General features: G+C 37.0%; 1 protein-coding gene across 1 annotated transcript in view; it reads left to right on the top strand.

Annotated features, from left to right (window-relative positions):
• The window catches only part of LOC113240349 (glycosylated lysosomal membrane protein-like), a 25,670-nt gene that overhangs the window by 8,742 nt on the left and 3,004 nt on the right, over positions 1 to 13,924 (top strand). Inside the window, exons 3-4 of the mRNA XM_026477628.1 lie at positions 7,718 to 7,963; positions 10,603 to 10,739. Of these exons, the coding sequence (XP_026333413.1) occupies positions 7,718 to 7,963; positions 10,603 to 10,739 (383 nt within the window). The remainder of the gene's footprint in view (positions 1 to 7,717; positions 7,964 to 10,602; positions 10,740 to 13,924) is intronic.

A 13,924-nucleotide genomic window follows, 5' to 3' on the forward strand; every position in this document is an offset into this window, starting at 1 on the left:
TAATAATAATAATAAAGAACTTTATTTATCTACATTTACAAAACAATTTAGTCGTAAATAACATCACTTATAGATACTGTGTAGATAAAAAGGATAGAGTCTCAGCTTAAGCTGTTTTTCAGACCCTACCTTCTTGAAACTCGTTACATTTTAATCATAGTATTTGTCTGACGCGTCTCGAGTAGCTCCAAAAGATATCACAAAATAATAAATATATATATACATATATATATATATACTCACTTAAAGTTATAATAAATCTATTGTCCTTATAGTACCTGAGATAGATAAAATATTCCACCTAAAAATACTCAAATTTGGGGTTTAGATAGAGATGAACAGCACCCACACGTAAAAATATAATTACAAACTACATCCAATTACTATCTGATGTTTTATATTACATTTATATATTACAGCTGTGGTAAACTAGTGGGAAAACGGTTGCTTCTTAAGTAACTTCAACTTTTGTATCTAAGTATGGTTCCGTCGTCGTTTTGCGCGGCGATTTAGCCTTCGACTGTTCGAGCCCTGTCACGGCATGTCTAAGTCAAAGTCAAAGAATCATTTATTGCGGTAAAATAAATTACATTTGAAAACGTAATTTTTTTAAGCTACTTCTCGTTCACTGTGCTGACTTCCCTTAGAAGAGAAGAACGAGCAAGAAACTCTAGGCATTGCTCTTTTCAAATAAACTTAAATGCTATGGAATACACTTTGAATCATATTTGTATGGAATCTAGACCTATGTCGTCTTTCCATACATCTGTATCTAACACGTAGTCTTTAATTTTGGAATATGACTTTTCAATTAAAATCTTATTGTAAAAACGTATACAGTTCCCCATAAAATCATGTATCCTATGATTGTAATTTCTATACTTCGTTTGTTAGGAATAGAAAAAAAAATGTAAACAAAGAAGCAGTGATCGTAAACCTATTTTTTTAGTCAACAAATTCAAGAACTGTGTCTTTAAATTTGTTGTAGTGATCAGTTTATTTGACAGATATATTCCTAGAAAAAGATTATGTTGTAGTATATTTCATAAAAATGCTATTATAATTATTACTAAAAAACCTAAACTAGAATTTCTCTAAATCTCCATTAATGGTCTCCAAAACTTCATTAATTAACTAACCAGTAATCGACACTCACCAATAATGAACACCCAGTAATTGCCTTATTGCGGGTTTTCAGCTTTATACTCATATAGCTTCTTTCTATCCCTCTTTGGCAGGTTCTTACTTTGTTGAAATAGGACTTTTTGAGTTCCTATGTTTGACATGCTTATGTTGAGCAGGGGGCTAGGCAGATATTCATTGCTTTTGTTTTTAAGTTTATATGTAGTCATTAATATTTATTAAACATAAAACATAACATAGTAAAAATGAAATATTTTTTATTTCATATAAAATTACAGAGACAACACAAAACATTAACTTAAAGCTCCTCTCAGCGAACTCTATCGAAATTTGCGGGTCAAATTTTGAGTAAAAAACGCGCGTCTCCCTTAACTTGACATCGGCGGAATCATTATTGTATCGACGAAGCTATAACACTATAAAGAAGAAGAAAAAATAGTGACATTGTACAACGACCGGTCTTATTGCTGTGTAGCAATTTCTTCAACGCAACCTTAGGTCAGAAAATTGGGAAGCATACTTTGCTTGCTCAGTTTTATATGAAACAAGTGTCCGGTACTTTTTAAAATGTTTTCCTAGATACTATACTAAATTACAGTGCTATATTTTTATAAGGTATACTGGGCGTTTACGTGGTCATAATGGTTTTAGTGGCAGTAGAGCTTCTTACGAAAGAGTTCCTCCAGGGAAGTGCTGCCACCTTACTTATTTTTGCCGCCAAGCAGTAATGTGATTGTTCCGGTTTCAAAGGATGCACATGAGACTTGTCAATTTATGCCTCAGAGTGACGGGCGCACCGGCAGTGCCCCTCAAATTTTTGCGATTTAAAAGTTCTGAGTGGCGATGCAACTGTTATGGACAGGCGTGTAGCTTACCTTATGGCGCACGCCTTGTCCGTCCTGTCATTTCATATTATAAAACAAAAAAAAATGTTATTAGTTCTATAAACAATGAACCACGCTTAGTTAGGTTTTGTTAATTTTTTTCCTCCGCGGTTAAACTGAATAATAGATAACAAAGCGTGTTTCATAATTACTGGATGCAAAACTCCACTCTTATGTACTCTTGTTAACGCAAGTGCTTATCAACGAGTTTGTGTTTATCTGTCACAGCTACATAATAAAGTAAATTAAGGTGCTTGTTTGAAAACGTAATTTAAATATGGTGTTTGTAATTATTAATACAAAGATCGAACACTTAGATAAACTTCCTTCGATCCGGCCGGATTCGAACCGACGTCTACTAGCAAACCGTGCCAGACGCTATACCAACTAAGCCACGGAACCAACCAGCGAACCTCAAGAGTTTTTCTATGTGCTTGTTGTCGGATTTTTGTATTAATTTTTTAACGTCTTTTTAGCCGTAGCACCATCTATGAGAAACCTATGATTGAATTTCGTCACCCAGTTTGACACCTTTAGCTGTAAAGGTGTCTAACTTGCTAGTTGCTAGCTTACCAGCCTTGGCTAGAGATGACGCTATTCACTGTAATTAAGTGTTTTATTGAATGTTGAAACATTGAATGTACAGGATGTTTCAGTACTACGATATTCAATTATTTTTTTTAATTCCACTAGTTTGTTATAATTATTAATACAAAGATCGAACACTCAGAAAAAATACGATGTTTATTTTGTGACTTTTTACGCCATGATATTCATTAATTTTTTTTGTGAAAAATACTACACTAGTCTGTTGTTAATATTGCTACAAACATAGAAGAAACACAAAGGAAAATCCCTTTGACCCGGCGCGAACCTGAATGATATTAGCATGGGACCTTAGGGCGTGGCACAGAAATTTGGAGGCCTATACCTAGCAGTGGGTGAAGTCAGACTGTATACGATGATGGCTGGACTCGAACCAGTGATTTCGCCAAATTCGCCATAATGGAGCTACGGAATGATTTTTGCCGTATCGCCACTTATGTGTGAGGCCAGACGAGCGTAATTTTGTAAGTTATGAGTTGCGTTTTTTGAGTTGCGCAGTTTGCGCTGCATTCGGTTTCATATCAAAGTACGGTTTGTTTCACACGACAACGCAAAATGAGTTATCTGCCGACTCACGTGCGTAATGACGACTGACTTTCTTAGGTCGCGTCGTGCAACGAGCTGGCACGGGTGGAGTTAGGGGTGAGGGAAGGGGTCACTTTGATATAGGATGCGCGTGAATCTAGACGTTTCTTGCGAAAATGTTCGATACGGAAAAATTTATCGCCGAGGTTGAACATAATTCTTTAAAAATAATTATTGGCATGTGGTGGTAGTACTTAACAAATTTATCTGGATGTACACATGAACTTGTATATACAATATATGAAACTGCCCACACTTTAATCGTTTCGTATTGAGTGGATGTACCCAGCTTCTTTTCTTTTTCGAACATCGTCTTCTAATGCTTCTTAAATGCGTACTATTTTTATTGGATCCGTTACACTATTACGACACAAACACCCCGTATAAACTTTTGAAAGCAACTGAATAAAATACGTTCGTCTGGCGCTCCAACTGAATTTCGGTCGAGCGCAAAAAATAACCCAACTCACAACTCACAAAATTTCGCTCGTCTGAGGACACTAAGAGAAACGTATGAATTAATCATATTTAAATTCGATGATTAAAGATTTTATAGACCTTCAGATATCTGTGCTTTTATCTCGAGTTTCAAGTAACAGTTGTCGAAAGCGACCGCGTAATATTTTACAATTTAGTATATCAAATTGTACAACCATACAATTTAATGTAAATAAAATATTTTACCATAATAATTTTATATAATATATTATTATAATTTTGCTGTAAAGGGACGCAACATTCGCCATCATTGACTTCATCCATTAACATATATAAGGCGTGTGTGTTAAATAAGTACCGTTTTGAAAAAAAAAGCAGTCATGTATTCGTACCGCTTTTTTTATTTTCTTATTTTATTATTCAAAGTCAAAGTCAAAGTCAAAGATTATTTATTCCATAGGTAAAATAAATTTACACTTGAAAACGTCACATTTAAGCTACTGCTCGTTCACTACGCTGACCTCCCCGAGAAGAACGAGCAAGAAACTCTAGGGATTGCTCTTTTCAAATAAACTTAAATGCTATGGAATACACTTTGAATCAAGTTTGTGTGGATTCTGGAGCCATGTCGTCTTTCCATACATCCAATTTTGTAATAGGTATGATTTTTCGATCAAAATATTTTTAATGTAGTTTTTAAACTTAGGAAATGATAAACTTAATATATGCTCCGGAATCTTATTGTAAAAACGTATACAGTTCCCCATAAAAGAGTTGTTTACCTTGGTTAAAAGAAATAGTGGTACCATGAGTTTGGACTTAGCTCTAAGGTTAATATTATGGATATCTTCTTTCTTATTGAAATTATGTAAATTTTTACGGGCATATAAAATATTTGAGTAAATGTACTGTGATGCCACAGTCATGATACCAGTCTCCTTAAACTTTTCTCTGAGAGATACCCGAGAGACTAGACGGTACACAGAACGAATCGCTCGTTTTTGCAATACAAATATGGTTTAAATATCTGCCGCTTTACCCCACATGAGAATCCCGTAGGACATTATACTATGGAAGTAACTAAAGTAAACTAGTCTAGCAGTACTAACATCGGTAAGCTCACGATATTATATTACATGCAAGTCTGTACTTTTATATCGCCCATTTCGTTCCTCGTCATGAACATTCCTGCAGCCATCTTTAACACAGGTCTAACTCATTTCGGTACCATTCCATTGCTCATAATGTTTTGTCCGTCATCGTCAGATCTGATGATGAATTTTAATCGCTTTCACACCTCTAACTAATAAAACAAATCATAGCGCGTATTTCATAGTTGGCGGGTTCTGCAATCGGCAGAGGCATTTTAAATACGCATAAACAAACAAAAACACCTTATTGTGTAGTTGAGGTATAAAAAAACAAATGTGAGATTCATTTTCCGCATATTTATGCGAGTTAATTAAAACAATAAACATTTTCAAGTCAGATACACTAGTATTGCACGATTAACATTCATGTTTACATCAATCATTCTCACGTAAAACCTATAATTTATAAATCAATTAAGCAAAAGTGCAACAAAGGTTCAAATTACAATGAACTGGATACATCTTCACGTGTTTACTTGATAAGGTCACGTTATTGCAAGCGGTGGTCGTTTTTATCAAGTACAATGTAAATTGGCGCTTAGGGGTACTCATTAGAGTTGTCAATCATCCCGTACTTTCCAGGGCTTCCCGTATTTTTGAAATAATTTTCTGAATATTTTTCGACATATGACGGCGACACCTGTTAAAAATTGAAGACGTTTAGATTAGGTCACGTTTCTTCACCTGTTTTTCCAGCTAAAATCAAAGTTCACGGGTACTCCCTCATTGAATGTGGATTAGGGGAAGGCTCCCCAGAGCACTTATTTTTTAACTATGTTTATTTTACCATATACTTACTTTAGTAGCAGTAGAGCTCCTTGTGTAAGAGTTCGTCCAGGGAACTACTGTCACCTTATCTATTTCTGCCGCCAAGCAGTAATGTCAGCATTACTGTGTGTCGGTTTTGAAGGGTAAGGGTGCTGGTGAAATTACAAGCACATGGGATTTGTCAACTTATGTCTCAGGGTGACGGGCGCAGTGGCAGTGCCTCTCAGATCTTTGCGATTAAAGCTCTGAGTGGCACTGCAACTGTTATGGACGATGTTATAAAAAATACTGCTTGCCAGAAGATACAGGTAAGGCGGCAGTACTGCCTTGGACGAACTTTTTCACAAGGAGCTTTACTGCTACGAAAAGCTTCTTGTACCCTCTAAGGGCGTTGTACAGTGTGCAACACAAAATTGTGAACTATTTACGAAATCGCTAACGACATATCACTAGCCTCATGGTAAAGGCATAACACTGCGTGTGTACTAAACGTGAGTTTTGTAAGGGACAGCGTCAGCATTCTTCTTTATCAAGGGTAATGACACATACAAAACACACGTTTATTATTGACGCAGTGCTAATGCGTGCTGTCAACATGAGGGGTTATCTTTATCTCAACTTAACCAGCCTTGACACGCTGCGAAATTATGTCAGGAGATATTACTTGACTCGTGTCCTTTTGTCGTCATCCGACCGAGCGTTGCACTTGACCGGATTACGAAGCGATAGAAATAAAAGGAAATTGTAATAAATAAAAATACTTTGTTAAGCTGAATAATCTTAACTGGTTCAGGTCATGTTGAGATCAAAGTGGTTAAGGTTGCCGAAGAACGTGATTGAAGTTTATTTTTTGTAACAATAATTTAATGAACCAGCAGCCGGGAAGCTTTGCATCCTTTCCAAGGGGAGGTGTAGACAATCCCATACTTTTCTACTTGTGTTTTGTTTATAGTGCCCCTGTCAACCTCTTGGTTATACGGGAAGGGCATTATTACCTGTGCAAGCAAGCCTGAACGGAGGCCTTATCAGTCAGGTCCTGGCCCCAGATCAGCCCGTTTACAAAAAGTTTATTATAATTTTACAATTAGTAACCTGTAGGGCTAGCACGACATGGACTTGCGCGAGAGCGACATAAAGCGCGAGATCTCTATGCCAGAAAAGCAGTATCTCGCGCTTTAAGTCGCTCTCGCGCTATAGTCGCGCACTGTCATTGTTCACGTGCACGCGACGTAAACAGACAACCTGACCGGACATTTGCTAAGTGATGACAATAGACTACTCAGCAGTGCAATGACCGTTCTGAACTAGGCTGCTGAGTAGAGTAGTTAACTTTATGTATACATTTAAAAATAATATTGTTTATAGACACACACACTTAAATACCGTTTTGTATAAATAGCTTAAGTTTTGTAAATAAAACTCTCTTTGAATTCAGACATCAACGCTGTCTTATTGACAACGGAGCACTCCTGACTACAGCATCCTCTCACTGCGGCCAAGACACCTTTAGCCGTTAGCTTATCTGATCAGTCTTGTGAGTCTGTGAGACTGGCAGTGAGAAAACCATTTCCTAAAGCACCCTTATCCTCCCCCCTTTCCGTCTGTTGCCTTAGGTCGCACGGTGACAGGCTTCCCCTACTATTTATATAAGTATATATTCTTTTTTGTTGTCTTTAGAGTTGACTGTACAGTCATATTAGCCCTACAGGTAATGCCTCATAAATTTCATTAGGGTTTGTTTACATTTATTTAATTACCTAAATATTTGTAGTATACTATATATTATGGGCTCATGTCAATATAGGAATTCGAAAAGTATATGTAGTAATATAATATAATAATACTTGACAGACAACCACACTAATAATTGCCTGGTCTCGAACTCCCTGTGCTACGAATATCCCCAAGTAACGAAATTCACTCTAGTGCACTTCCCAGAACGAATGTAAAAAAGTTCATTTCCCAAATGGGTTTTAGTGGAATCGATCCTTATCTATTTCTTCACCTTTGCATCCAGGGTCGACAGTGTAAACCGTTAGGGCTCCGAGGTCCTCAAAGACCTCTTATATGAGAAGCAACCTGATGATGATCATGTTATGCCTGTTGGTTAGGTAATGCAGGTTGGAGATTCTATAACAATTGCTTTTTCCCCAACAGTTGGACCTACTGCCATTCAAAGACTTTGCTGTTGAACTTCCTCACCTTATCCACACCGCAAACTCAACGTTGGTCGATCTGAACTTCGTCAATTTAACATCGAGTGAGGAGTTTAAGGCGCCGCGATTTGCCGTACGACTAAGAATGGCCTCACGCGATCCGAACACTGACAGCATGCGGTATTACATGAGGAAGAGTTTAGACGATGAACATACACCGGGAGTTTTTGAGGTGGGTAGGACAGATATCTTTCAAATACACTAGAAAACTGCCCCCGTAGTATGCCGCCTCCATAAAGCTCAAATTCGAGTGATAAACTTTTATCACAATAGCTAACATGACGAGCACCCGGACGTCACACTTTTATGTCATCGCGAGTGCCGTGATCAATAACTGCAATAGATTAAGACAGTGCCAAACATGGCTGCAAGGTCACAGATAATTTTAAAACATTTTGACAGTTCTGCACAGTAATTTTGGGTAAAAATTGAGCGCGACAAACGAGATGAAAAGATTGTCACTAATTTCAGGTTTCTTACCACGGTATGACTTCTTTTTATTTTCCCGATATATCGGAAGGGTTGCACGCTCCATGGTCACGGGTTGACTGGACGGCGGCAGATGACAGCTTTAAGTGGCCACATATCTGTCTACCCTCTTGCGCTGTCGACGACTACCTTCATCGTGATTTGTTGTGGCGTTACCATTGTCACTCACTTTTTTCACACCAACCACACTCACTGTATCCACACGCGAAACTGAACTCGAGGTGTTTTTGTTTTTATTACTGCACGCACTAAGGACCGGATTCCATGCATTGGACAGTTTAAAAACCATCATCACGGTTAAATGTTTTGTACTTCGTAATCTTGATGGCTTCTTGTACCAACCGTGGTATATAGTGACGTTCTGTCGAGAGTACCTGGGGGCTATGCAACTCGATTCAGTGGTTAGTGTCAGTCTGTGTGAGATGTTGTGCTATTGCAGACTTCTGAGCATCATTGTTTTTTACTGCTCGGATGTGTTCCTTCATACGATCGACAATTGTTCGTTTAGTCTGACCGATATACGAGCTCTCACAACTGCAGTTCACTTTATAGACACCCGGTGTTTGTAAAGAAAGGTGGTTTTTTGGTGAACGTAACTGGATACGAAATAAAAACGGGTAAACCAATACAAAAAAGGAAGAAGCAAATGGACGTACAGAGACTACCAGTTTTTCTGCCCTATATACAAGGGGTGACAGATAAAATAGCCAGGTTGCTAAGGAAGTTTTCCATAAAAACTGTTTTCACCCCCTTAACCAAAATAGGAAAAATGTTACGTTCACCAAAAAACCACCTTCCTTTACAAACACCGGGTGTCTATAAAGTGAACTGCAGTTGTGGGAGCTCGTATATCGGTCAGACTAAACGAACAATTGTCGATCGTATGAAGGAATACTTCCGAGCAGTAAAAAACAATAATGCACAGAAGTCGGCTACAGCACAACATCTCACACAGACTCACACTAACCACTGGATCGACTTGCATAGCCCCCAGGTACTTTCGACAGAACGTCACTACATACCACGATTGGTACGAGAAGCCATCGAGATTACGAAGTACAGAACATTTAACCGTGATGATGGTTTTTAAACTGTTCAGTGCATGGAGTCCGGTCCTTAGTGCATGCAGTAATAAAAACAAAAACACCTCGAGTTCAGTTTCGCGTATGGATACAGTGAGTGTGGTTGTGTGAAAAAATTGAGTGACAATGGTAACGCCACAACAAATCACGATGAAGGTAGTCGTCGACAGCGCAAGAGGGTAGACAGATATGTCTGCTCTTAAAGCTGTCATCTGCCGCCGTCCAGTCAACCCGTGACCATGGAGCGTGCAACCGTTCCGAAATATCGGGAAAATAAAAAGAAGTCATACCGTGGTAAGAAACCTGATACTAGTGATAATCATTTAGTGAATAACCACGAAAGTCTTAAAATCTATAGAGATGAAAATAAACAATAAATACAAACAAATTGAGAGTAAATAGAAATACGTAAATAATAACTAATATAATGCTGGACTGCCGCTCAGAGATCCCGGGTTCGATTCCCGGGCCGGGAGACATATTTGTATCGCCTACATTTATTTCTCTCGTGAGTTAGGGGGTATTTTGTGCTCGTCTATGTGTGTGTCCTTGGCACCCGCGACACAGGGTTTCTCTAGCGCGGGTCTATGAGAATGTGCGCGTTATACATGGAGAAGAATGATATACTATTCGTTCATAATAAAAGTGTGATTCCAATGCTGGCTATTTGGTAAGAATATAGTCAAACGTTTCCACAGTCATCATAGCGTAATCTTTATATATTGGGATGTTGTCTTTGATTTTCGTAATATCCGTGAAACTCGCCTTTTCGTTTTCTTTGTTTATAGCACAGGTTCACATTTTCTTTTTCCCATAATAACTCATAGTGAATAAAAGAATTAGGTACTATATAAAGGTCACGTCACAGTAACGACATCGCGCTTATCTCATCAGCGCCACAAAATAAGCGATCTGGCCGCTGGGGTCGAGAACAGTGCCTCTACCACACGAGTTTCCTGTGATAGTTGTCGCTAGCGACCAAATAAATTACTTCACGATTTTGTACATTCAACATTTTGTAAACAAAAATTTTACGCGATCGCTAGCGATAACTGTCACTGTCATCTCATGGTAGAGGCACAGACCGCTTTTACGTTTAATGTCGTCCAGTTTTTGGCCTTAACAAACTCGATGCGTCTTAAGTTAATCACGTATAAAAATAGATTTGTTAAAATGTGAACAATTTTTACAAAATAAAAAAATAGAATGACAATTGGCTAACATAAAGTATTGCTTACAGGTAATGGAATTAAAAACCCCGGAGTCGTACTACAACGGTGACGGTGGTTATATCCAATTTCGTCCGGTTGCGTACACGCAGCCTGCGCGCGGCGTCGCCTCGTCCACCATCGTGCATGTCTCCAATTTTGTTAACAGGTAATAAGCACGCTGTATATTATTTATTTCGACGTAGGAAATAACATAGTATTGTAAATAATTTTAATTTTTTTATTGTAAATAATTTCATTTTTATTGAATTGATATTAAATTTTTTTTATGTCAAATTACTTCACTAGCTTGTTCAAATTGTTAATACAAAGATGGAACACTCAGAAAAAAATCCTTCGATCAGGCCGGATTCGAACCGACGTCTTCTAGCATACCGTGCCAGACCCTATACCAAACGAACCGCCGGACCTCAGGATTTTTTCTATGTGCTTGCGTCGTATCTTTGTATTTGATTTTTCAACGAACGAATTCAATTGAATTTTTGTACAAAGCTTTGAGCGGCACTGCAACTGTTATGAATAGGCGTGTCGCTTACCATCAGGTGAAGGACTTTTTATCCCGTCACTTGATATTAGAGATGTGCCGAGTACTCGTTTGCTACTCGGTATTCGGTGTACTCGGCCGTTTTTTTACTACTCGTACTCGGCCGAATAACATTACTCGGTTCATGAGGAGATACCATACAAAATCGTGAAGTAATTTACTTGGTCGCTAGCGACAACTATCACAGGAAACTCGTGGTAGAGGCACTGTTCTCGACCCTTCTTTTTTTATTTTTATTTATTTCTATAAACTTTAAAAATATTACATATAATGATTTCTTTACACCCCTAAACCTATATTGGTTTGTCTGGGTGCTGCACAATCCTCTTATAAATAATACAAAGTGACTTATTTTAAGCACGAGTATAAAATTTACATAACAATGATATGTATGTTATCGTCTCCTATCATTTTTTTTTTGTCGGTAGCAAAAGAAAACAAAACAACTAATATCGCCATTCGCAACACAAAAACCCGTTTCTGGACTCGCTTGATATTGACCAAGCCCGTACTCATACAGCGTGCTCCAACTTATCATACAAATTAAGTATCTAAATAACTAAATTTTTTTTCAAATGATTTTTAATTAAATGTTTTAGATTTACCTGTGTTATGCTTTTTTTTAATTCAAAAGGTAAAGTGTTGATTAATCTAGGTACAATAAATTTGGTAGTCCTTTCTCCATAAAAGTTATTTGCTGATGTTATTGATATCATCTGTGAAGTGATTTGTCTAGTAATCTTGGAGTGATCAACTTTCTGATTAATAAATTTAAAGAAGTTATCTGTTAGGAGTAAAAATTTAGTTTTATTTTGCACATTCAATACACCGCAATAGTTAAATAGACCCTCTTCATTACTTCGATATTGTTCTTTAATTTTAAATGGTACAATTAATTTTAAAATCCTTATTTGTAGTTTATAAATTTGTTCTAAATATGTTTTAAAAGTACGACCATAGCTTGTTAAGCCATAAGCAACAACACTCTCCACTAACGCTTTATATATTTGTATGAGAATACTGCAAGGTACACGACGTTGTATTAGATAAAACTTAGCCATAATTGCTCGTAATTTTGAACAAACAAATTCTACATGTGAACCCCAGTTAAATCTATGGTCAATTGTTAAACCAAGGTAGGTATGTTGGTTAACATTTTCTATGCAATCACATTTACATACTACTTCAGGATCATTACCACCGTGCAGACATCGGTGCTTATGTGCGACTATCTGTACCTTTTTATTTGTTTTAACGTGACTGGAGTGCACATGCATTAATTTGGTTTTTTGCGGATTGAGCACTAAGCCCACATCATGTGACCACTTACAAATTGCATCAAAGTCATTTTGCAGATATTTGAGTGCCAATAGAGGGTCACGATCAGCTGCTACTATGCACGTATCGTCTGCATATTGAAAAATCTTACATTCACTAATCACATTATTGGCATCATTGACGTACGCCAAGTAATGTAAAGGTCCCAGCACCGATCCCTGTGCTGTTCCTTCGGTTACTTTAATTTTCTCGCTATACTCTTTACCTATCCTTACACGATACGATCTTTCTTCTAGGTAACTTCGACACCAGTTTAGCAATGGACCCCTTACCCCGCTATGCTCTAGCTTTTTTATTAATGTCTCATGTCGAAGTGTATCAAATGCACGACTATAATCTATAAAAATGATTAACACATGATTTTTATTATCTAAACAGCCATTGACGTAATCAGTAAACATAGAAAGTAATTGGGTCGTACTTTTCCCTTTTTGAAAACCGAATTGATTATCAGAGAGTATATTGTTTTCTTTATAAAATTTGTTAATTTCGTTGCATATGTATTTCTCTATCACTTTGTCTAAAACTGGCAAGATGGTCACCGGTCTGTAATTACTATAGTTACGTTTGTCACCTTTTTTAAATATTGGTCTAACTACTCCTTCTTTCAACTCTCTTGGATAATTACCCGAACGTATACTTACATAGATTAATTTTGATAATGGATATACTATTTTCTCCGAAAGTGCTTTTATGTCAATTGGACGAATCCTATTTGCACCTGGCGCTTTATTGGGTTTGATACCCTGAATAATTTTATGAAGGACTCTGGGATTAGGTTGTTTAATGTACATTGATACATCTTCAACTTTTGAGTAATCATTGGGTGTCAAAATATTAATTGAACAGGTTGGCAGCACGTCTTTCACTGCTTTGTCAAAGCCTAACGCAAAAGCATCAGCGATTTCTTTTTCTTTAAACTTACTAAATGCTTTTATGATGACTTCATCTAGTGACTCTTTAATTCTACCCGTAATTTTATTAAGGATTTGCCAAAGCTTTCTTGGATCATCCTTGTTGAGATTAATAATTTTTTTATAATAATTATTTCTAGAACGTTCTACCAATTTATTTACTTTGTTTCTTAGTTTATTATATTCTAGTTTTAATACCCTGTTTGTACTATCCTTTTTTAATTCAATTAATTTAATATCTTTTGCCCTGCACATTTCAATAACTCGTTTATTTACCCAACTTTCTTTACTCCTTTTCGAATTTTTAATTTTTATTGCATATTTAGCGACATCATAACAGCTTTGTATATTACATTTTATATATTGATAAATATTATTAGCGCAATCCAAATCATTTATAGGTTTCCAATCTATATTCTTAAGTTCATTATTTAGAATCTTGTAATTATATTTTATCGCATAAGATGGAGCACCCTGTATGTTATTCGCTCCTACGCATGATAGCGTAGGATAGGTAGGACCCCAGCGGCCAGATCG

Source organism: Hyposmocoma kahamanoa, unplaced genomic scaffold, assembly GCF_003589595.1.
Source record: "Hyposmocoma kahamanoa isolate Upper Pololo Valley unplaced genomic scaffold, ASM358959v1 134, whole genome shotgun sequence".
NCBI lineage: Eukaryota > Metazoa > Arthropoda > Insecta > Lepidoptera > Cosmopterigidae > Hyposmocoma > Hyposmocoma kahamanoa.